The 23,567-nt window shown below is 37.9% G+C and overlaps 1 protein-coding gene across 20 annotated transcripts in view; it reads right to left on the reverse strand.

Annotated features, from left to right (window-relative positions):
* The window catches only part of LOC129416326 (adhesion G protein-coupled receptor L3), a 223,872-nt gene that overhangs the window by 37,866 nt on the left and 162,439 nt on the right, over positions 1-23,567 (reverse strand). For 15 of the 20 annotated variants that reach the window (XM_073858897.1, XM_073858899.1, XM_073858890.1 and 12 more), the window contains 4 exons: positions 20,220-20,258; positions 13,241-13,424; positions 7,679-7,801; positions 2,478-2,683 (listed from right to left, as the gene is read on the reverse strand). In XM_073858897.1, coding sequence (XP_073714998.1) covers positions 2,478-2,683; positions 7,679-7,801; positions 13,241-13,424; positions 20,220-20,258 — 552 coding nt within the window. The remainder of the gene's footprint in view (positions 1-2,477; positions 2,684-7,678; positions 7,802-13,240; positions 13,425-20,219; positions 20,259-23,567) is intronic. The other 5 variants (XM_073858898.1, XM_073858900.1, XM_073858895.1 and 2 more) reach the window with 1 other exon arrangement.

Consider the following 23,567-nt stretch of genomic DNA (forward strand, 5'->3'; position numbering starts at 1 on the left):
TCGCCTGTTTGAACGTTTCCTTAGTGAGATTCGGTACGTATGAGAACCAAAGCATGAGCGGACGTCAGTGTTCACTCGCCCCGCTGACCACCGCCCTCTCTGGGCTACATCTCTGACAGGGATTCCCTGGCTCTGATATTCGCCTTGTTTGTTTTTGATGGTCAAAATGAGATCAAATCAGCAGTTTTTGGTGTCATGATAAAACTATTACTTGTTTTCTTATTCATATTTAGTGTCTTTTGTGTTGTTATTGTTTTGGCGCGAGGTAAAAGTTAATAAAACTATACTTATATAATGTTACTATTGGTTTCCCATTTACTCTTAACGTGATACGAGCACTCTATTATTATTAAACTTTGTTCTTTTCAGTACTATATAAAACGGTTTTTTATAAGTGTCAGAGAGATGTTTTTGCATGCTGCTTATAAATATACCAGTGGCGATATTCTCATAACATGTTTTAATAGTCACGTCGCGATTAAATAAATGATCAATGTCCACATTTAAAAGCTGCGGTGCTTACCTGCAGTTCCACGTTGTTTTCGCATTCTGATAAGAGATATAGCTCCAGAAAAAAAAACGAGTGTTTACATTCCTCTTTCCAAGTGTTCACACGATGTGACAAGACATTAATCCCATTAAGTTTAACGTAACATCCAAGAGCGCTGATCTTTGACGAAATAATAACTTCTGATTGGGGATTCACCGACTGATTTACGAGCTAGTGAACTAATAAGACACATGGAGAGTGTTTAAAAACAGCGCGTCTGTGTTTTTCCATTCAGAGATGAGCCTGTTTAGGACCTCCATTCACTAGGTGGCGGAATGATAAGAAAGGTAAAGCGGTTACTGTGCCGTTATCAGTACAATATCGCATAGCTCTTAGCCAATCAGATTCGAGAACCAGAAAGAACTGTTGTATAATATATAATATATAACATAATATTAACATAATAACATAATATTATATCTTACAGTTAAGAGTAATAAATTAATAACTTTTTAAAAAGAAAATTAAAAAAGGAAATTAAAAATGTATAAATGAAATAATTTTGTATGACTTGTGTCTTAAATTACTGTCAACAGATTAAATTATACATAATTTAGGATATGGCTGCAGGCGTCTTGACTGTGTGTCTTTAATATAAAGCTAATCTGGCACAAGTTTTTTATTTCTGTTTATGTCCTATATTTATTATTGTTACTAACAGTGTCATCCCATACAGAGTCAACATTATAGGCGGAGTTGGAGGGGGGCACTGCCCCCCAGACCAGAGCCAATTATAATTTTGTCTCAGCTATTAATAAAATAAAAATATAAGCATTCATATTTTATTTGAGTCATCTTAATATTTTAATAGATAGACTTAACGATAGACTAGCTAATCTAAAAGTATTGCAGTATCCTTGTTTTGTATTATGTACTCCCCAAGCACAAATGCGAAACTTCACCTATGTTTAACACCAACGCACTAAATTCGATAGATTTGTGTCAAATTGTGAATAAAAAAATCTTCATTTAAGTAGCTTATTGAAGTTGCATAAATCTGACAACAAACAAGATGGCTCACCCTGCTGTTAAATCACATTAATCATCCCATTCTATTCTATTCCAGTTTGGTTGTTTATGAGTCTTTCTTTTGTCTCGAGTAGTGAATGTGGATTTCAGCATCGTCAAGCCGGTGTTATTGAGACCTCAAACATGCAAAGCACGCTGGGAAACCAAAGAACCGACTGTAGCTGCAGGATTGTTTGTAAGGAACAGTGGGCAGCTCGTGCGCTACTTTTAAATAAAAGTACAATGCTTGAGGAGGCAACACACTGGGTTAAAAAACAGGGGGGTGCACAGTTTTATGACAGGATAATCTGTGCAAATTTAGTCATTATTTTGTCCTGTGGAATATATGTAAATGTCTGTCGTGTGAAATGGCTTGAAACACCCTGAGGAAAACGATCATGACGAACACATTTGTAAAAATCTTTGTGTTTTCTTTATGTGTGAGATCGCTCGCATCCTCCAATGTGAAGAATCAAGGTTTTTAGTGTATGCCACGGGCCACACACAGTCAAATGTGTGTGCTTGTACATTGGTGTGTTTGTTAAAGTCAAAGTGGTGAGAAATAATTCAGTATAAATGCTGGAGGTGCGACTGAAGGACCTCTGGTGAGACAGCGCTTACTCATCCAAATAAAAACACACACATTTAACTTAGTAGCTCAGTAGCAATTGCAATGAATATAGCAGTGTTGTACGAATCCATTGTAAATGACTACATTGTCTTGGATAGATCTATACTATTTCAGTAAAAGACAGGCATCACCTATATAGATAAAGTCCCCAATATAAGAAAGGACACAAAGACATACGGTCAAACACAACACAAAGAACATGTTTATATCTTCATCTCAAATCGTATTCATAACTGAGAAAACAAATAAATTGGCTTTGGACAAACAGCGCTGCATCTGCTGTCATACCTGAACGTGCCGGACGGTGAAGATGACGGGGTCAGACAGGTAGACTTTGTTACTGTCTTTGCTGATGGCTGCCGTTATAACGGGCGAGTTGACGATGACCGAGTAGTTTGTGTTTAGTGTCTCGCTGCTGAACTTCACGCTGGCGTTTTCGGTGGTCAGATATGAACCCAGGTGCTTGTACAACACGAACGCCATCCGGATCTCACCTGAAACAAATGGAAAACAGCTGTTAGATTTATCGTGACTCTGTTCGGTCATTCTCAAGCTCATAATGTGAAGTAAACAACAGCCTTGGTCTGTATATAACAGTCTAAAAATGTATTTATTTTAACCCTTTATGTGTTGTTGGGGACATTTTGGGGGTTTTTAGTCTTAATTTGCCCACAACCTTCTCTGCGTTTCAGCAAATTGAATGATTTTTGATGACAAATCTTATACTGACACATATTTTGAGAAAATGCTTTGACATTTCACAAAAAACTCCACAATATATCGTGAGCAAATTTACTACTCTTTCGGGTTGTTTGTGGCATAAATCTGTTAATCAACCTCATACTGATCAAAACTACCAAATGTTTACAAACATTCCATGATTTTAACCCTTTAAATGCCAAATTCATAAGTGATGTCACTGATTTGGGGGAAAAACACACAAAATGACTGCTTTTCAATACACAAAGTGATTGTAAAATGGATTTTTGTTTACCTTTTTCACAGTTTTGGGCATGCCAAAGATTGGTAAAACATTGGCTTTGATGCATTTTTAGTTTTTTTTTTGCAGCATCAGTTTTTATTTTTGTCTCCCTCATTTGTTGCTCATGGCTGTTTTTGCCCCATTGACTTCCATTATAACGAAATTTTTTTGATTGCAAAGCCATGACACAATACTATCATGCATTTTTGATTGTTGGTGGTTTTTCCTTTTGCTAAGAGGTAGAATTTGTCATTTTTACTGTTGATCGCCATGTGGCACTATTAACCCTTTAGTAGGCCTGTGCAGAAAACGAAGCTTAATTTCTGGCTTGTACAGTGAGTTATATGGAGTATAACACATATTAGAGTGTGTGTGTGTGTGTGTGTGTGTGTGTGTGTGTGTGTGTGTGTGTGTGTGTGTGTGTGTGTGTGTGTGTGTGTGTGTGTGCGTGCATGCGTGTGTGTGTTGCAATCAAAAAATGTCTTTATAATGGAGGTCAATGGGGCAAAAACAGCCAAAAACAAATGAGGACAAAAAAATCTGATGCTGCACAAAAACTAAAAATTAATCAAAGCCAATGTTTTTACTAATCTTTGACATGCCCAAACTGTGAAAAATGTAAAAAAAAATCCAGTCCACAATTTCTTTTTATATTGAAAATCTGAGATTTTGTGTGTTTTTTCCCAAAATCAATGACATCATTTATGAACTTGACATTTATTTTTGTAAACATTTGGTAGTTTTGTACTGAGGTTGATTAACAGATTTATGCAAAAAAATTGGAGAAAAAATGTATATGATACATTTTCATAATAAATTTTTACATCCATTTAATTTAGTGGCTTTTTTGTCCATGAACAACCCACAAGGGTTAAATGTAAAGGTTTTTTATATCAACTTCATTAAAAGTGAGATACATGACGAGTTACTTTGTTTTGTTAGATTGATGTCAGCATATTTATTTTAGAGCCCGACCGATCTGCGTTTTTTCGGGCTGATGCCAATACAGATATTAGGGAGTAAAAAAAGAGTGATAACGATATATCGGCCGATATTCTTTAGGTGTATATTATAGTACAGTACACATACTACAGTATATTATACTACAGTAATGTACATAGAATACACTATATACATTAACAGAATATACTGTATATAAATAAATACAATGCAATGCAATGATCACTCACAAATGCGGTGATCAAACACTTAAAATGACGTAACAAAGATATGTTTTATAGGCAAGAAGTTAACAATAAACTTTATTAATTAAAATGAGTCTGATATCAGTGCACTAAACCGTAAACTTGACTTATGATAAATAACTTTAAAACACACACAAAACAAAATACATAAAATTTTCATCATTTGCAGTTTTTTCGAGAATATATTGGACTTGAATTGAAAAGGGAAACTTATGAAGTCATTGTATATTAGCTTTACAGCAAGTTGTATACTCCACAAATTAGTTAGCAACTCACCGTTAAGAAGACAACGTAACATACTGATGTAGGCTAATATGTAATGTACTGCACAACGTTTTTATAACAAGAACCCACAGTGTTCGCCGCAAACTTTAGACTTTTATAAAGTAAAGCGTCTTCTCTCCGCCTCTTTTATTTAGTGAGGGTGTAAATATACTGTTATATAACTGTTATGCACGACTGCGCGTAGTTTAAACATGTCATTTCTCCGTCTCGCGTCATTTCTCCCGCTTGCGTTTTAATCACACGCAAGTCGACAAAAGAGAAGGATTAAAACACCAAATGTAAACTGGAATGCGTCTCTCTTGTCCACTTATAATACAATCGACCAAAGCGCGTCTTAATACCAGGTGTAAAAATGTTGTAAAAGATACCGCGTCACTGCCGCCACCTGAACTGAGAGACTGACTGAAGTAAAGGGTGGGGGATTGGCTGGTGTCGCCATTAGCAACCAAAAGGGTGCACTTTGCTGAACAAACAAGTACTTACATCTTTCAAAAGCATTTAATGTGTTCTGTAAGAAAGTTCATATCGGCTGCATATCTCCGGCTTAAATGCAGATACAGATATATCTGTGACAGGCTCATATCGGCCGATAAAATCGGCAAAACGATAAATCGGACGGGCTCTAATTTATTTTCATTTTATTTTGGTTTTGCAAACCTGAGTTTGCCTTAATTATGGTCAAACTTACCTGGCTAGTTTCATGGTAAAAGACCGACAGCCCGAACAAGCTAAACCCAAACACCAATAAACGATTAATACTGGCATAAAATCCCCTTGAACCAGAAGTCGTAAATCGACTTTACTTCCGCATTGTGTTTTCTACTGTTAATTGATTGGATATAGAAAAGTAGGTGTTTTTAATTCAGAAATGGAACTCGCAGCAGATTAACAGTTGGAGGGGCGGAGTTAACAGACGCTCCGCCTAAGCCATCCAGCTGACATCATGAAGGATTGATTTTCAGATTTTGATTAAAGTTTATGAGGGCACATAAAACATTTTTAAATAATGACTTGTACAGCTAAATTGTTTATAATGAACACTGCAATATTCCTTTAAAAATAAGAATTGTCAGTTTTGATTTCATGGGGACTTTAAGTTGATCTTGTTAGCAGGGGAATGGCAAAATTCTTTAGAAACGCAGAACTTGATTCATCTGTTGCTTTCTTTAGGGTTGACTAAAAAAGCCTTTTTCATTACCGGGTGCTGATGGCATCTATTAGAGTGCTCAGACACTGTCACAATGCCATCAAAATCCTGTTTCGGCCGTTATACGAGAGGAAAAGAGCAATGAAGTGAAATCATTTCAGCTTTGATTAGATGGGACTCAGTAGATCATGTAATGAATACATAACACCCGTAATGCATTGTTCTTCTAGGCAGCCCTCACCCATAATGCTTTGTTCCCCTCAGCAGCATTTACTGAAAGCCACAAAGGTTTCAAGTGGGGAATAAAAAAACGTCTAACCACAGAGGCGATTTGATTCGGCTTCATTGAAATGTCATTAGCGCTTTACTGGCTCCGTTGACGTTCTGCTCGTTATTTTCACGTCTCTAACTCGCTTATTTTTTGTAGTGAAACAAAATGAAAGAACACCCACCGCCGTGCCCCCCCCCCAAAGTCTGGCATCACTGACTCACAACAGAAGAAAAGCAAAAGAACGATTTTTTTGGCTTCCCTGTTGATCGTCCAGTTGGTAACAAGCGTTTTTTGGAGGGAAAAGAAGCCTTTGATGAAGGAATGAGCTGCACGTCAGCTTATTCGTAAAAAACAGAAATACGTTTAGGAGTGAAAAATGTTCAGAGGATCTCTGCTCCGCTTGCATGAAAGCCATAAAAACATCTGAATAAAAAAGTTAAATTATTTTGTGAACTTCACGTGTAAATGGGATTCAGATGGACCGTACATGGCAAAAAAAGAAGGAATGATGGTCCTAAAACAAACACCAAAGCTAAAAATCAAACAGAATCCATTTATTTAAGTCTGTGTAAAGTCATTGCAGAGAATTGTTTTTAAACACATTATAAATATAATAAATGTATTGCTTAAACATGTTACAAAGGATTGTGGAGTTACTCCGTTAAATAGTTTTTCCACATTTTTGTGTTATTTGGGCGGAGCTAAACGGTGGCTCGATGATGCACTGGAGCCAACGACCATGGCCCCGCCCCTAGCACAATCATAAGCATCTATCCAGATTGTAGCTGTATTTAAGAGTTGATAGAGACGGCAGTTTTGCTGCGAGTGGGCGTGGTTTCAGCGCCGACAGATGACACGCCCCCAGCGTTTGGGAGCATAGAATCCTGCCTGTTTTCCAAGATTGGGATAACTTATTTTATTTATTTGGCGTATTTTTAATAATTCAACTTTGGCTGTGGTGGAAACTTATCCCATTTTTCTGTGGTGTCACAAACTAAGAACACATTTAATATCGGACTTTAAAGATGGAGAGAAAAAAGAACCTCACAAAAAAGAATAATAATATGTATAATATTAAGTTTCCATCACAATAGCGCCATATCTCAACGTTTCTGAATATTCATTCATGACTCAATGATAATTCTGTGTTATCTCTACATTAACTGTAACATAAATTTACAATAATGTTGTGCTAACATTGATGATATTTCATCAATAACTCCATGTTAACTCTATGATAACTTTGCGTTAATACTGTGATAACGCAAGACCAAAAAAGTCATTTTCTTCAAACAAAATCCAACATATTGCATCCATCAGCAAGTAATCAATACTTTTTGAATGATAAAAAGTAGAAACTTGGTCATTTTAAGTTACTTTAAGTTATTGTATATCATTTGAAGACTGTTTGTGCGTGCCTGCCAACCATTTTGGCAGAGTTGGCGTTTAGATTTCCTCAAACATTGGGGGTCAAAAATTGGTTTTTGTTGGACTTTTCAAGTAGTAAAGTAAGTTAGAAATAAATGTAGGAAATAACTGTGTGGCCTGGACGTCACCTCACATCCACATACATGCTGTTGTTTTGTGTCAGGACCGTACCGTTTCTCCCATGTTGTTTAAGAGTGTTAGCTGACAGGTGGATGGCGTTTCCTTGGCCTCCAGTCTGTGGAAACTTCAGATCAGGAAGATTTCCATCTGTGCTCATCCTGGCCACTTCCAGCTCTAAACACACAAACAAACACAGAGAGAGAGAGTTAGGACACAAACATGTGCAAAAGCAGATGGGAAGGCTTGACCATGCTAGTCAGGACACATGATTCAAAATGTAACATGCATTCTTCTGATAGAATTAAATGCACAGTACATTAATAAAAGGATACTTAATTTACTAAAGCAATATGAGATACATATGTCCATCATCTTTCAGACGGACACATTTGGAGTTATTTTAGTAAATGTCCTTGTTTCTCCAAGCTTTTTAATGGTAGATAACAAGGATCAGGGAACAACAACTAACCTTAAACCCGCAAAAAGTGCATTCATCTTTCCCAGAAGTAATCCACACGGCTCCAACGGGTTAATAAATTGTTTTTGTTGGTAGTCGATGCGATTGTGTAAAATATCCATATTTTAAACTTTATAAACTATAATTAACTAAATTTCGGTAATGACACAATCCTGGACTCGAGAGTCACTGCACAACTTAACTATGGCAACCAACGCTCACTATAATAAACCTTGTGTGAATCGCATGAATCCAAGATGGCTTCGTTAATGGAAGCTAGTTATTACACTTTATAAAGTTTAAAATATGGTACCCAAAGAAGATCTTTATTAACCCTTTGGAGCCATGTGGATTACCTCTGTGAAGGATGAATGCACTTTTTGGGGGTTTAAAGTCAGTTGTTGTTCCCTGATCCCCGTTTTCTACCTTTACATAGCTTGAAAGAGAAAGGACATTTACTAAAATAACTCCAAATGTGTTCTCCTGAAAGATGATGGACATATGTATGTCGTAAATCATGGGGTAATTTTGATATTTGGCTGGATCCCTTGAATACCAATTAAATTGACATCCTTATTTTAAACACATGGCAATGATGCAATACATCAAGTTTGGGTATCAATAAACATTTGAGTTCATGTATTGTAAAGCAGGGTTTTCCAAACTGGGGTTCGCGAACCCATAGTGGTTCGCAGAGGAATTGCAGTGGGGTTGTGAGTTGATGAAAAAAATGAAACAATATATAAAGAAAACATTTACTTACAATATATATATATATATACAGAAGTTTATTTGTCTAATCGTGACTTTTAGACAAAATTATGTTATATCAGAAATTATATTTATGTTGAACCAAGGTTAAATTACCTTTTGATTTTGCTAATTAAATCAATGTTGATATTGCGACATTCTTTCAACGTCTTACTTTCAACATGGGTGAATTAAGGTCTTTGCATCGACTGAAAATATGCATTGATTTAGCAAATTGAATCAACATTCATATCGTGTTTAGCATTAACCATTTTTCAACGTTGAACAAACAACTGATATTTCACGAGTTCACACTTACAAATAAGTTGGATGAATAAAATTTGTAAACGTATTTGAGGCTGTTTACACTTGGCATTAACATGCGTTTTCATCGATCGGATCACAAGTGGACGACGTTAATGCCAGGTGTAAACGTTCAAAACGTTTTGAGCTCATCCACTTTCGACCACTTTCAACCACATTCAGAGGTAATCGAAACCACTTTCGATCGGATCGCTTTTGTAGTTGCGGAACGCACATGTGGTTGAATGTGTTCGAACAGCCACACGCGACTGCCTTCTCTCCGCCCATTTATCTAATCTGAGGTACTAAACACAAGTTTACGTCTTTTCTGACTTCTGGCTTGAAGATGCGGTGAACAGCGCTGTTTTTAACCTTTCATTAATACAACTTAAGCGGCTGATCTCCTTAGTTTCGTGTTGAAAGCGTGTGAAAGTTGCGCAATCCTTTTTTATCAATTGCGCTGAAAATTTCAGAGAAAGCTCTAACATATACACGTAAAAAACACTGTGCAGCATGTTTACTTGCTAAACAAGCAGCGGACTCCGACATAATATTAGTTTGCATGCTTATAAACTCATCATTACCCCCGCTCGCGTTTGAATGACAGCAGAGAGACTCGCCCACCGTCTCACAACAGACCACCCCCTCACAGTATTCAGGACAGAAGCGGTCGAAAAGAGACGGATTTAAATACCAGGTGTAAATGTGATGTGTCTCTCTCATCCACTTGTGAGCCGATCGATGAAAACACATCTTAATACCAAGTGTAAACAGTTCAACTGTGATTTATATATGGCTTGCTTTCGAGCGGATTGGGTGTATTGTTGATTACCGATTGTAAGGGGCTGGTGCTACTGACTACTGACTGAAAACAGCTGGAGTCACTTAGGTATTTTATTTGACGTGTTCCTCCCGAACTTTGTTAATAAGACATAATTTCAACCAAATTTCAACGTTTATTTTTAAGCATTTTATTTATTTTTGCAACCGTTAAGCATTAACTGTTGTTTCAACATTGAACAAACAACTGACATCTCAACCAAACTTTAACGTACATTTTAAGCATTTTTTTAACCTTTTGCAACCGTTTAGCATTAAGTGTTGTTTTAACGTTGAATCAACGTTGAACAAACAACTGACATTTCAACTAAATTTCAACGTTCATTTTTAAGAATTTTTACCTTTTGCAACCGTTTAGCATTAAGTGTTGTTTTAACGTTGTATCAACATTGAACAAACAACTGACATTTCAACCCAATTTCAACGTTAATTTTTAAGCATTTTATTAACCTTTTGCAACCGTTTAGCATTAATTGTTGTTTTAACGTTGTATCAATGTTGAAAAAACAACTGACATTATTTCAACCAAATTTCAGTGTTGAAGGTCGGTTGCATGCCAGCTGGTTGAGAACTCGTGCAAAATGGACAGATCTGTTTTATGTACCAATTAAAGAAAATTACCTGATAAAGGTCCACTAACAAGTAATAATAATGTATGCAAATATAAAAACTTTAAAATGGATGAAACACAAATATTTTTTGTGGGTAAACATGCATGTTCTATTTTAATTATTTATATACTTACTTAAAATCTCATGGATTCTATTGACAAAAAAAGTTTGAAAACCCCTGATGTGTAAGTCTCAGACTCAGAAGTTTGAATGAAAGTCTCGAGAAGGATAAGAAACATGAAAAAATGTACACAAAATTCTTCCTGTGCTGTCTGATATTATTCATCTGAGGACTTGAATCAACCGCTTCATAGAGTTTTTCACCCTACTCCGCTTTTCTGGATGTTTGGGGCATTTATAAACTTTCTCTCACAGGACCTCAAAAGAAGCTGGCTGTAAAATCAGACGAAATTAACATTAAAATTCTTCGCCGGATCTCTGGCTGGAAACTGATGGCTTTCCGCTCATGTCGCATTCACACGCAGGTTGTTGCCACCATCGGGACAATAGAGACCGATAAACAGTGACGGCAGAGCAAATACTCTCTAATTTCTCCAGCATTTCTCTGAAAGCCTTAAGACCGGTAAACAGCAGAAATGTTGTTGTGCCTCTGGAGAAATAAAAAGCTGGTTTAAATTGCACATTAATCGCTCAAAATCTGCTCATCGGATTATGAGTTTCAGGACAAACAGTCATACGCTTCATCTGAAAGCGGAATCTAAATAGTATGGTACGCAGTGTTTTGAGGCGTATTATATTAAACTGCGGTGGGAGGATAATGATGCTTCAGGGGTATTCGGCAAAAACTGAAAATCCCAAACAAACACACACACAAGCCTCGGCTTTACCCCAAAAACTATATCATATGATGATAGCGATGATGCTTATGACAATCTTCTGTCATCTTTCCAAATGCCACTGCATTTGTTCAAAACAGTTCATCCCAAATTGCCACTATTCACCCACTCCTTCAAAAATATACCGTCAAAACAAAAGCATGCAGTGAAATTGGAGCTGTAAAGTTGTCCAACATGAGCTTTAAGGAACCTGTGAGGAATTAATCAAAAGTTACCAAAATCATGATTCACTGAGTGCATGTAAATGTGGCATTGTTAGACGCAATGCATAAGATGCAACGTCAAAGGCACTCATGCATGATGTGGATGACCGACACATACAGCATACAGCTATTGAAAAGCCAAGGATCATAGCTCATGTGACATGGTTTAATTATATGACACGTTTATAGCTCAGCTCAGACATTCAGCTCCTTGTGTGTTCGACGGAGGAACGGCTTGAACGTAAATAACTTCAAAACTTTCATTTTTAGGCGTACCGTTCCTTTAACTGACGGCTGCTTCTCAGCTCAGCGGTGTCGACGGGGACCCCTGCGGGCCAAACAAACCTTACAATGCTGCAAACCAGCACCATCAAACAGGGCCCGAAGGTCCGCTAAAGGTGTCAAAGCGCGCAGATTAATCGCCATGCAGTGCGAGGGATGTAAAATAACCTCGTAAAAAGTTCATCGGAGGGACTCCCTCCCTCTGAAAAGCCGAACTCCGGATCCCTTAATATCGAGATAAATCCGATGGCAGACGCGATAAATTCTGCTTTATTAATTCCCCAAAAAGCGAGCATCTCCGCTGAGGGATGGCAGACCTACATTCAGGAGTTTCCATGGCAGCCAGACCCCCTTAAATCCCAGTGTTTAGGAAAAGGAGATATAGTGCCTCAATCCTCACGCGCCGCTATCCTCAGAGGAACGCGCGCGATCGTTCACGCTCTGATATTCTCAACCAGATGTGAGCGGCTCAGGAAAATGTGGGCGTCCTCAAAACGTCTTGTCCGTTCCTCCCGGGGTGAGAAATGCTTTGTAAAGGACATTAAATTCTGCTAGCAGCAAGATAAGTCAGGCTTCTATTAAAAACTGCTTCATTATCATGCAGGCCTGTAATGTCCAAAGGGATCTATGATACCTAGAGCGCTACTATGCATTTCCATTCATTTTAATGGCTGCTGCTCGTGTGCCTATACACGCTCGAGTTTATGAAAACATCATGATGTCGATTCGCCATTGAGACCAGAAGTTTTGAGCAACTTTACAAAATAAAATTTTAATATTCAATTTGCATCTTAAAGGGGACATATCTTAAGATGTCAAATAAATCTTTTGTGTCCCCAAAGTACATAAGTGTAGTTTTCCCTTAAAATACCATATAGATAAATTATATAACATTTTAAAATTGCTACTTTGTAGGTGTGAGCAAAGATGTGCCATTTGTGCTGTGATTGGATAGTGCAGATTAAGGGGCGGAATTATCCCCTTCTGACATCACAAGGGGAGCCAAATTTCAATGAGCTATTTTTTCACATGCTTGCAGAGAATGGTTTACCAAAACTAAGTTACTGGGTTGATCTTTTTCACCCTTTCTAGGTTGATAGAAACACTTAAAGATGGAAAAAGTCTTTAAGAGTAAATAGTTTCTAATCTTCATTTGTGTGATTTTGTTATTTCGAGCAATGCACATTAAATGCTCCAGAAGGAGGTAACAGCACTGGACGTTTCAGATTTGTGCCTGTTATGCTTTGGATACACCAAAGTGAACCCTACTTGTAGAAAGTGCCTCTTACAGACAGATGAAAGTGACTTACGGATGTTTTCCGTGTTTTCCTGCACCACGTCGGTTTTGAGCAGGTTGTCGGCGAGCACGAACGCCCCCTGCTCGACAGTGTCCAGCAGCATGGTGGCAGCGCGGAGCTGCTCGCCCGTCGACAGCTCCTTCCACGCCGCCCGAGCCTGCGGCTGCAGCAGGTTATTCACCGTCTCCACCATCGCCTGCGAGAGCAACATAACGTTATTGTTCAAAAGCAAGTTCTTAAACCTGCTAAACATTAACTTTTTTCAGATGAATCGCATTTGCCCGTGACGTAAGGAGTGTATGTGAAGCGATGGATTGAGCACAAGCAGGGTGATGCACAACTTTGGATGGGGAGAGATGAGCACAAATCTGCACTGCATGAAGCTAAAACTATGATGATAGTGATGATCTTATAAAAAGTTAACAAGTCCTAAAAAGTCCTGAAAATCCACAAAATCTTTTTTCAATAATAGCAAATTACCTCAAAAATAGATAAGCCATAAATAACTACATTACCCATAATGCAATGCCTAAAACAATTTGTCATACAGACACTCAACAAGCGTTGTTAACACCTGCCTGGCTTTCTTGTCAAATCCATAACCAATTCAACAGTTCACTAAGTTTTAAGCTCTTCACAAAAACACGGCTCAGCGCATTGAGATGAGAGCGGTACAGCAGCGGCGGATCAATCAACCTTTTAATAATGTTTAACCTCCTTCATCAAAACCTCATCATTCTGCCCAATAGCACTAGCACCAATTAAACATTTAAAATGCTACGGGCGAAAAATGTGCCTGGAATGCTAATAAGCTCAAATGTGTGGAGTGTAGCATCTATTAAACGCTGGGAAATTTCTGTTCGCCGGATGGCCGTTTAGACAGAAAACCATCAGGAGAAGATGAGAAAGCCGCTGAAGTTTAGGGACCCTCGTGTTTTAGCTTTTCTAATTTGCACTTTCCAGCAAAAAGCTTCGTTTTCAATACCCAACACTGAGCATTTGAGAAGACAAAAGCAGAAAGCTCTTTACGGGAAGAGATGTCCAGTACGGTGATAGCGCACAAGGACGTCCTGATCCCGCTGCTCTTAAAGCTTTTGATCAATGAAGTATGAAAGAGAATATTCTGATGTAGAAGAGATAAACGCTGACAGAACACAGCCGATCTGTCTCTCGCTGGAAACCTGAATCATGGCTTGTATGGGAATCGAGTGTGAATGACACTGTGGGGATATCGCACTTCACGTGTTAACTTTATAGAGCAGTTCACCCAAATATTTGTTTTATCCACATTTACTCACCCACGTGTCATTCAAAATTCATATGACTTTCTTTAGAAGACAAAATAACCCCTCGTACCTCAGACCTCATCTTCCTAATACTTAAACCTTGAGACATTTCTATTTTGTCTACTTCTGTTATTTGAAAACTACAGTGGAAAAAAATTAAAACCTTATCACAACCTTATTAAAGAATAATGTCGGGACTCGCAATTGCAACCATTTTGGTCCCATATGTCCTGAAATTTAATTGAGGCGACCTCAAAATATATTTGGGAGCATTTTGGGAGTGCAAATGATTGTTGTGGTGCAACCCGTTTTCATTTCTTTATGAAAGTTCGCATATAATGTGGAATAATATGCGAACGTCTTATAGACACCAATTAAACTTTACATGGATGACTAGGTTTTGTGCTTTTTTTTGCCTCCGAGGACACGAAAACGCGAAGTTCACATTCAGAGCTGCTGTCAGTTTTCACGCGGATTTCATTGTTAAATTTAAAAATGCGATCGTCAAAAACATACGGACAACCCATCAAAATAAAGGTCTGTTAAAAGTAATGACGTTAACAGAAACATAATTGTTTAGTAAAATCTACTTTTAAAATAATAAAGATAAAAATAATATTCTTTTAAGTAATATAATTACCCTCAAAATGTTTGTACTTTCATTTTTAATTTAATCAAAGTTTTGTTATGCAGCAGTTTGACAAAAAATAATAATCAATTTGTTTTATTTTTATTTCATTATTTTAGAAAAGATTTACATTTTATGAATTCAGTTTATTAAAAATACTGTTTAAAAAGTAAAAATAAATATTTAAGTAAGTGAAAAGTAAATACAGAATCCATAAAAATTGGGATTTTTTTATTTAAAATAAATAATTTAAAATAACAAATGTTTTTATAGGGCCCCATGAATCTACAAATTTTAAGCATAAGAGCTTGTTTAAAAATGGGCCATGCACAAGTCACATGTCTGGCAAATAATTTAAGATCAAGTTTGATTGTTTTAATCTTCAGAATGAGTTGTGGTGCTTCTATAATTTTTTATGGATGCTCCCAATTTTTTGCTGGTGCTCCTAACTTTTAAACTTGGGAGCACCTACTAAAAAAGTTCATTTCGAGCCCTGCATAACGTGATGTATTTTTGGTCAAAAGTGTTAATTTCATTTAAACAAAGTTGTATGTTGTTATTGTATTACGTGCAACATTTTCCTTAACATCTTTCGTCTCTGAGTAACAATAATATTTTTTTGGGGTTTAAACAACATCCACAAGAGTCAGCAAGAAAAATGTCAGTAGCTTGGAGAGACTAAACAGATCCATGTTACAAATGCACGAGTCTGCTCTTCATGTGGTTATAAACTTTGAAGTATTTTGTCCATGGACCAGCACTGATCGCTGTAATCCAGCACAGTGTTAAACCGGCTCAGACTGAGAGTTTGGGCTGAGCTGAACCGGTCCACTCTGGTCTGTTTCCCGGCTTACACGGGTCTGATCCTCCCCGCATCACGGGCCAAGGCGAGCGGCTTACGACTCGACCTCAGATCATCCCCACCGAGAACAAAAACAGATTACACACTGATCCCAGTTCAGGTTATCTGAGCTCAGGGGAACGTGACACCAAACACACCAAATGCTGTCTAATTCGGTCCAATTTAGGAATCAGCATCATGCGCAACCCAATAAATATTCATTCATAAAACATTCAAGATTGCGGCTTCACAAATAATATAAAACGTCTCAATTCAGGTGGTGTATGCAAATGAGAGTAAATAGAAATTTAATAAGATAAGAGAGAGAGAAAGTCAAGTGTGAGGTGGATTTAAAGCTTTCAGGGAGATAAATGTATTAGCTGGAGGATATAAACAAACTTACATCAAAGAACGTTAAATTATATACACAAGACACAACAAACTATTTAAAGAAGAATATTTCCATGAACGGCCATCAATCAATACAAATGATTAACTGAATGAAAACATTTGCGCCATAATTTTTATGAGAATTAAGAAAATAAGCGATGAATATAACTGTATTATTAAAAAACTCTCCCGCCAACATGTACGCTTTTAAATAAGCATGCATTTTATTCAGTAACGCTATGAAAGTCCTTCAAATTGTAATTCACAGATGCACTTCGCATCTGTTTTTGTTTTTACTTTTGCAAATTAAATTCTGCATCTTCTCGTCTGAGGCATTCTGCTCATACATACTGATGGCATCCATAACTGTGTGTGTACACAGCCGATCGCTCTGATAGTTCAGCTAGGAAGAAAAATTCATATTTTTATACACAATTATAATACAAAATATTTCAAACTGCTTTCATGGTGTGCATACAGATAGCCAAACAACCCATAATGCCCCTTTGAGAAATCCTGTGTGTTTGTAATTGAATCTGGAAAACAGACAGCGACTCACTTCACTAAACACACACCTCTATCTCTCTCTCTCTCTCTCAATCTCTCGTATTTAATGCAGTAAACTGATCAAATTCACACACACTTTTCTTATGTGATTAAATCTTTCTGTGATGTGACAGCATTGGTGGCTGTGTGTTTCCAATATGTGTGTTTTGATAAGGTTTCTTCATGACATTTAAAGTTACATTTATGCATTTGGCAGATGCTTCAAAGTGACTTACAAGTTATCAATTTTATATCAGTATGTGTGTTCAAACCCATGATCTCAACGCAATGCTTTACCACTGACCTATTGACTATCTTACACAACCATCATTAAAGGATTATTCAACATTTTTGATAATTTACCCCATAGATATGTATAAAGGCTAGATGTCTCGCCTACGCTGCTGGCCAATCGAGTGGAGCATCCGCATTTGGCGGCCATCTTACCACAGGCAGCTCGCTCACTCATAGCATTGAGTTTTAATGGTGCAGGTACTTTTAAATGATCATAACTTGCTACATTTTTACCGATTTTCAAATGGTTTGGTTTGTTATAAACGTCAAAGATGTACCTATGACACTGCATACTTACTAAAAAAAAATTCATAGAACATGTCCAGAATTATAGCCACGTTAATAACGTTTGTAAGAAACCAAACCGTTTGAAAATTGGTAGAAAATTGAGCAAGTTATGGTCATTTAAAAGTACCTGCACCATTAAACTCAATGCTACGAGTGAGTGAGCTGCCTGTGGTAAGATGGCCGCCAGGTTATGACGTTAGAGACTCCGCCGTAACACATCTAGCCTTTATACATATCTATGATTTACCCACCCATGTAATTCAAGTTGTTTATGTCTTTCTTTGATCAGTAGAAAAGAAATTAGGTTTTTTAAAGAAAACATTCCAGGACCTTCTCCATATAGTGGACTCTGGTGGACCTGAACAGTTTACAGTTTCAATGAAGTTTAAAATTGCAGCTTCAAAGGGCTCCAAACGACCCCAACCGAGGCATAAGAGTCCCATCTAGCAAAATGATCATAATTTTAAAACAAAAATTACTTTTTAACCCCTACCTCTCGCCCTGCACCAGCCATGTAATGCGACAGCATGACCTTACGTACTAGTTAATAACGTCAAAAGGTCACGTCAAAAGGTATGTGAAACTACCACTCCAGTGCTGAGAAAGAGGACCGTACAGACGTTGTTTTTGGAATGATATTAATTAATGTCTTTGTGTCAGTTTATTGTTTAAAATGGTCTGCAAGTGTGCGTTTCACATATTTAATGCGTGACCTTTTGACGTGATTGCAGAGTACAGTCGTGGTGGCACGTCACACAGCTAGTGCAAGGTGAAAAGTTGAGGTTTCAAGTACTCTTTTTGTGTGTGTGTATATTAATTGACGACTGTTTCTCTAGATAAGACCCTTATGCATGGTTTGGGATCATTTAGAGCCCTTTGATGCTGCATTAAAACTGTAAAATTTTAAGGTCCCCTATATGGAGGAAAATCCTGGAATGTTTTTCTTAAAAAAATTATTTCAAACATCTTGGATGACATGTAGGTAAGTTAAGAGTTTATGGCAAGTTTTCCCTTTGCACTGTAATATTTTATCACAGATTTCTCTTTCCAGCATATATTTATATGCCGTTACTTAATGCAAATCCATTTACGTCCCACTTTATACGGACCCGAAAAAACAGCAAGAACAGTAATAAAATCTAAAGACTTCATCGAGTCCGACGTCAGCGTTTTATAGATTCCTCTAAACCTCTTGTTTCTTTGAAATAACAACTGATGTTCCTCAGTTTGTTGTGGGTCATTTATTGACTGGGAAAGGTCATCGATAGTTTAACTTTAAACATCAAACAAGTTTCCCCTTTAGAAATACACACTCTCTACCCATAATGCACCACCAGATAAGGTTTTTTGGTCCTAAAGACACTCTACAATAAAATCAATTCCTCACTTGGGATCAGGTCAGAAATTGATCCATCACTGTTAATAATAAGTCAAACACAGCACCGGTGCACAAAACATAAATTATTTTTAAAAATCTGCACTGCTCAGCTCTCGCAGGTCTTTATATTGAACATGACTGTTTTCTCTACTATGAACATTAAACCACTGACCATCAAAGCAAATCCTTTATACTCCCAGAGTTGGTAAGCAAATACTTTTAGTTTTAAATAAAGCACAGACTAACGCTGATGTATGGTGCAAAAAGAAAAATGTAGCATACAAAGCTTAAACTGTTTTTATACTTTGATGAAATGTTTGGTTCTCCCTCCGACATCAACTCAGTTACCGCTTTAAGTACAAGTGGCCACATTTTGCTACTAAGGAGGAGAAGCGCAAACTGCAGTGTTGCACTTAAAAGGGATTCGCAGAGAAGAAAAGGTTAATAATTATCACAGTTTGAGCAATTCAAACTTGTAATATCACTTGTTTTTCAAGTGCTTAATCAAATACTCTGAGTCAGTGGACATATTGCGGCAATGCCATGTTAAAAAGCAGATGGATAGAGCACAATGACATATGATCACGCTAAACTTTGCAAAAACTGGCAAAAATGTCCATCGTGTGAGACAGCTTTCATGCCGACCAAACAAACAAGCAAATTCAGGCCTGCACCAAAAGTATTCAGGGCATTTTCATAAAGACTTTCATGTGTTCATAAGAATTCCTGATGATTTAAGATATCCTAAGACATTGTTAACCAGCCATCAAGTGCTTGCTGGGAAGGGTGAGAAATACATGCAAACAAAGCTCAAGCGCAAATCTGCAGGTGACTGGTCATCTGATCTGAGACCAACTATGCTTTAGATCTTAAATAGTTAAATGCATTCAACAAAACTACCAGCAAAACAGTTATGTACAAAACTGAATTAGAACTGCAACTAGGTTTAATTTTTAAAAGATAAGCAAAGTTGGTTTTATGTGAACTGATAATGATGAGCAATAATCTAAGGCCATGATCAAAAAGAATTCTTCTTCTACAAGACACTTTTGTCAAGTAGTCATCCAATGTATTTTCAGTGTACATTCTGAATATGTGTTAATAATCTTAAAAATAAAATTTCCAGTGGCATTTAAGTCAGTATGAGGCGTCTGCTTAGAAGAGCACCTTGATTATCATGGGTTATTTGCAAAGATTTAATTGGTCAAGGCCTCAAATGACAACAACATCACCTTACAAAAACATGACCACATGCAAATGAAAAATGCACAAGCACACAGTCCCATGGCCAGCTCAGCAGAAATGAGGATGAATGCGATTTAAGAAGTACAAAAAAATACCTGAACAAAATATCGACACGACCGCTCCCTTTTCTGCAGCTGAAAATCCAAATAAAACAACATATATTACATTAAAGTCATTGTTAGAGCCACATACAGTACTGTAAGAAACATTCAAGTACTGCAAATGACATCCAATTTGAAAAAAATAAAACAAGAAGAACAGTAGAATTGGTGACTTATTACAATGCTTAATGCTGACTTTAAGATAGCTAAAGAGCTCGGCTAACGTATGTCCCATTATTAGGGTAATAAGTGTTTTGTTTCCGACATACGCTGTGTGCAGAAAGACCAATCACAACTGATTGGACACACCAGCACCATATTCAGCAAAAACAATTACATTCTGCACACACAGCCTTACACTTTATGCTTTTAAATTTTAACAGAGACAGACAGAGTCTTTTTTAAATCTGGTCCAGGCCGTCTCCAAGGAACAGGGCTTTGGTTTGACAGGTTGTGATTGTAGTCATGATTGCGTGCTAGCGCATTAACGCACAAACTCTTCTTGGTCACCGCGGGAGCAGAGAGCAGCAGGAAGCACACAGAGAACTGTGTGTGTGTGTACTCCATGAATTATTGAATCAGGGAGAGGAAGAACGAGGGATAGGAGCAGATAAAAATAAATAGCGGGCAGGTCTGTCGCCCCGCCGCCGGTGCTGATGGAATGCTAATGCGGACTGACGACGGCCATCTTTAGAAACACCTGTCCCAGATCGCAGCACACCTGCAGCTCGGCGCATTACGTTCGCTCTTTAGCAGCTTCTTTTAGCGCCTCTTCAGGCTCTCTGATCTCTAAAGTGTCTTGATCTTGTCGTTTGCAGACTCGATCCTCTCCGTCTGTCGGTTAAGCCCGTTGGCACGCTATCAAAGGAATCTATCACTCCGCTTCAGTTGGCCGGCGTTCGGCGGAGTGTGTCGAGAGGATGGTGTCCTGAGCTAACTGTGATGGTGTCATCACGCCAGGAATTTCGACGGGAACTTTCGTTCGCATTTTTCAAGGCTAATGCGCACATGCATTCCGGAGTAATGCAATGAGCTTTTTTAATTGAAAGGCAGGACTTTCTGAAGGAGATTTGTGTCGCATGCTGCTGTACTCTCATTAATCTATGACCGTTCCTCCTCATCACGCTGTTTCTAGCATTACTAGAGTCTCCCGTGTGCTATTTCTGTGACCATTAAAAGAGCCGCTGCCATTATAGGGCTTTTAAATGAGTCACTTACGAGGTCCTGTGATGGTTAGGAGGCAGCCGTGAAAGAAAGCTTGGGAGGGTTTGGCACCGAGCTTATATGTGGTATTGCAGATGATGTCGAGTCGATCTGAAACTACACTTCCAGATTCACAGCAGCTCAAACCTGTCAGCTGTAAAATGTACGGCCAGGCTCGGTTTAAAATAAGCACCGGTTGCCTCATTAACATGCAGGACAGGAGAGCGTGATGCCTGCGTGAGAGAGTGCGAATGTCACCGTCCCAACAGAAAACGTTCACCGGTGCCGTGGAAAGTGACATTTGCGGATCCGAGGGCGGAAACAAGTGTGATGTTTTACAGCAGATGCATGGAAACAGCCGTTTGGGTTAGACTGTCGAGCATCAACACTCGGAAAACCTGTTTGGCACTTTCCACAAATAAATACAGTAGACTACCATCTTCTGTCTGGACTTTTAAAACATTAGAGGTAAACTAAAGAAGTGTCAAACTATTATTAATATTGCATAGACTTAATAATAGATCTTGCATTCATCGTCTAGGTCAGGGGTCTCCAACATTTTTTGAGAGTAAGGGCTACCACAATGGATAAAACAACATGGAGGGCTACTTTTTTTATATAGCCTACTCAAAACTTTATTTTATTTTCCTTTTTTATATCATTGTTTAAAATTTAAACATGATGAATAACTCACTTTTAGCCAAAATAAACTTGAATTATGTCGTTTTTGCCCAAATAACATCATGTAAGTCAACAGTGATTACAAGGTGTTTGCTTTCTTTTATTTCTCTTATTTCGTTTATTCTTTTGGGCTATGGTTACACGTCTATAAAAATGTTCACAGTCAGCTCAAATTGTTTAAGTCTAGATGTCTGGGCTGTGTTTGGATATCTATTAGATGTTTTTAAATGCAAAACTGCTTGTTGGGCAGTGTTTTGAGAGCAATCCTGGAAATGCGTGGATTTCTTCCTATTATACGAATTATAAAATGGCCTATTATAAAAATGTTTTGTAACTTAATCGACACCAACTAAATTATTTATAAAGCAAAATATTTGGAGTTTTAGTGCCTGTGTTTCAGCAGAAGATTGTGAAGACTGTGTTGAGGATCACATTCACTGTAAATGACACCCAACCACCTGATTCAGCCGTCTGCATGCGGTAGGAAAGACTACACGCAGGTCTGGAGTAAACCTCATCAAACAGACCCCTTTAACTCCTCACAAACTTTAATAACCGCAGTGATTTTTCATGTTATTTAATGTATTTAGAGAGAGAGAGAAAGAGAGAGAGAGCCTGCACTGTGAGGTAAGAGAGTTTTTCTTCCCCCGAGTGAAACATATTTTTAAACAGACGTCTGACTGTGAGGAGAAACACGGGGGATCTTTTATTCTGACAAACATGGACATCATTAAAAACACCCACTTCTTATCTTCTTCCTGTTCTTCATCCAGAGGAAACTCACTAACTCTTCATGTGCATGTCTCTTTTACTGAGAACCGGACATCGCCTCTGATCTGGACTTGAACTGTAGTGTAGGCCTTATTACTGTAGGTCTACTGCAGACACATCAGACCGGTTTACTAAAGCGTCTGATCTTTCGCTCACCGACAGTGTTTACTTTCAATTCTCAGATAAGATGACCACCAGATACTCCGACTGTATTGCTGTGTACACACCAAACATGAAGCATCGCGTTCCTCGCTCTAGATTACTTGCGGGATTAAACTTCGTGTCATGCAAATTTTTCTGTATTTCAACTTGCACAAAGACACATTTCAGGTGAATAGCGCATGTTTCCGCGGCAATCGTGCCACCTAATAAGAGTCATTTGCATCGCCCGGTGCAAATTTGCATCTTTGCATTGACTTTGTATGTAATCTACCCGCGCAAATCGTTGAATTCACGTTTGGTGTGCACGCCCCATATGATGTATACTGCAGAGAGTACACTTCATCAGGGGTTTTGTTGAGTATGGTTCTTTGTTACATCACAACGGGTCGAAGTCCTTGTATGGGCATTTTTTCACGGAAAAGCACATGCAGACACCAACCAGACCAAGAGCAACTTATTCATTCAGAAAGTGTAAATGTGCCCTAAAAACTTGAATCAAATATTTTCAGCTAGTAACTTGTGAAT

This window comes from Misgurnus anguillicaudatus, chromosome 21 (genome assembly GCF_027580225.2).
Source record: "Misgurnus anguillicaudatus chromosome 21, ASM2758022v2, whole genome shotgun sequence".
Classification (NCBI taxonomy): domain Eukaryota; kingdom Metazoa; phylum Chordata; class Actinopteri; order Cypriniformes; family Cobitidae; genus Misgurnus; species Misgurnus anguillicaudatus.